The sequence below is a fragment of the Nicotiana tomentosiformis genome, chromosome 4, assembly GCF_000390325.3.
Source record: "Nicotiana tomentosiformis chromosome 4, ASM39032v3, whole genome shotgun sequence".
NCBI lineage: Eukaryota > Viridiplantae > Streptophyta > Magnoliopsida > Solanales > Solanaceae > Nicotiana > Nicotiana tomentosiformis.
Genome location: NC_090815.1, coordinates 93,876,568 through 93,877,780, shown reverse-complemented (window position 1 = coordinate 93,877,780; position 1,213 = coordinate 93,876,568). Strand labels below are relative to the sequence as shown.

At 45.3% G+C, this 1,213-nt stretch overlaps 1 protein-coding gene across 1 annotated transcript; it reads right to left on the bottom strand.

Moving 5' to 3' along the window:
* Positions 1-992, bottom strand: LOC138910155 (uncharacterized). Its single transcript, XM_070201378.1, has 2 exons — positions 825-992; positions 1-723 (listed from the first exon to the last, which is right to left on the bottom strand). Exons 1-2 carry the CDS (start codon positions 990-992, stop codon positions 1-3), a joined length of 891 nt encoding a protein of 296 aa, XP_070057479.1.
* Positions 993-1,213: the final 221 nt, after the last annotated feature.

Genomic DNA, 1,213 nt, shown 5'->3' with positions numbered 1-1,213 from the left:
CTATGATTCTTCTCCAGTTCCAGAAAATTCGGAACCAGAACCAAAAGAACCAGGCGCATCAGACCTCGATGGGAGTCCACTTTTAGCAGCTAACTCAAGCTCGAGGGCCTTTACAATTTCGGCATCAATGTCAATGACACTAACTTTGGCCTCTTCCAAGGTTTTTCTCCTCATGCTGTACATGGCATAAGTTTTTTCAACAACGACGGAAGCCGCTCGACGCTTGAGTTCTTCTTTGAGTTGGGTTACCTCGGCAAAAATATTTTCCCAGGCAGACCTAGCAGATTTGAGGCTGACATCAAGATCACGGACTGTTAAACTAAAGAGCCTATTATTCTCGATAGTTTTCCTGTATTTCTCTTCTAGCTGGGTGTGTTTCACCCCCACAACAACAAGCTCTTCAGTTTTGTAGTTCAAGGTTGCCTCTAAGGTAATCACTCTTCCAGCGGAGGAAGCCTCACGTTCGGTTCCAGCAAGAACGACGTTATGGACTTCAACCCATTTGGCCCTGGCTTCATCAAATCTAACCCTTAGAGGACCAACTTCTTGGCTAAGGGTTACTACTTCTTGCTCGCTCTTCTGCAAACGAGCTTCCAATACAACAGCCTCAGCGGCTTTGGCTTCCAGTTCCAAAAGGCGAGTGACATGTTGCTCATGTTCTGCCAAAAGCTGATCCTGTGCGGAGGTAATATCTTCCTTTTCATGATTCAACCTCTGAAGGCCCTCGGAAGCAAGAAAATTGGCCCACAAGATAATAAGAGTAAAATTCAGGAGATGTTCGCACCCGAAAATAGAAGAAATAATAAAGGAATAAAGGAACGTACCGCTGCAGCGTTGTGCATAACGTTGTTCAATAAACACTCTCCCGAGAGTGCTTGAATTTTTTTCCAGTCTTTCTCTGAAGCCAAAGGCTTCAGATAATTAGCAAGATCCACCGGTCGGGATAGCAAGTTGCATCCGGTAGAGACCGAAAGAGTAACGTTCCTCCTCATTTGTGGATCTCCAAAAGGGGCAGCATAATTTTGCCCCACTGTGAAAGAGGAACACCTTCTTCGTGGTCAGAATCGACCGGAAGAGGAGGTGTAGCAATTGATGGTAGAAGAATGGATGAAGATGGAAGTGATGTAGTAATTGCTGGTGTTGGTGAAGATGGAGATGAAGCTGATAAAGTTGAAGAGTGAGAAGCAGTTGCGTCAAATGCAGTGCTGGTCGT

Bases quoted from the DNA above. Each gene is read 5' to 3' on its own strand.
- LOC138910155 (XM_070201378.1), bottom strand. From the start codon at position 992: ATGAGGAGGAACGTTACTCTTTCGGTCTCTACCGGATGCAACTTGCTA. The intron at 724-824 runs GTACGTTCCTTT...CTTGCTTCCGAG, and splicing joins TTATGCACAACGCTGCAGCG to GGCCTTCAGAGGTTGAATCA.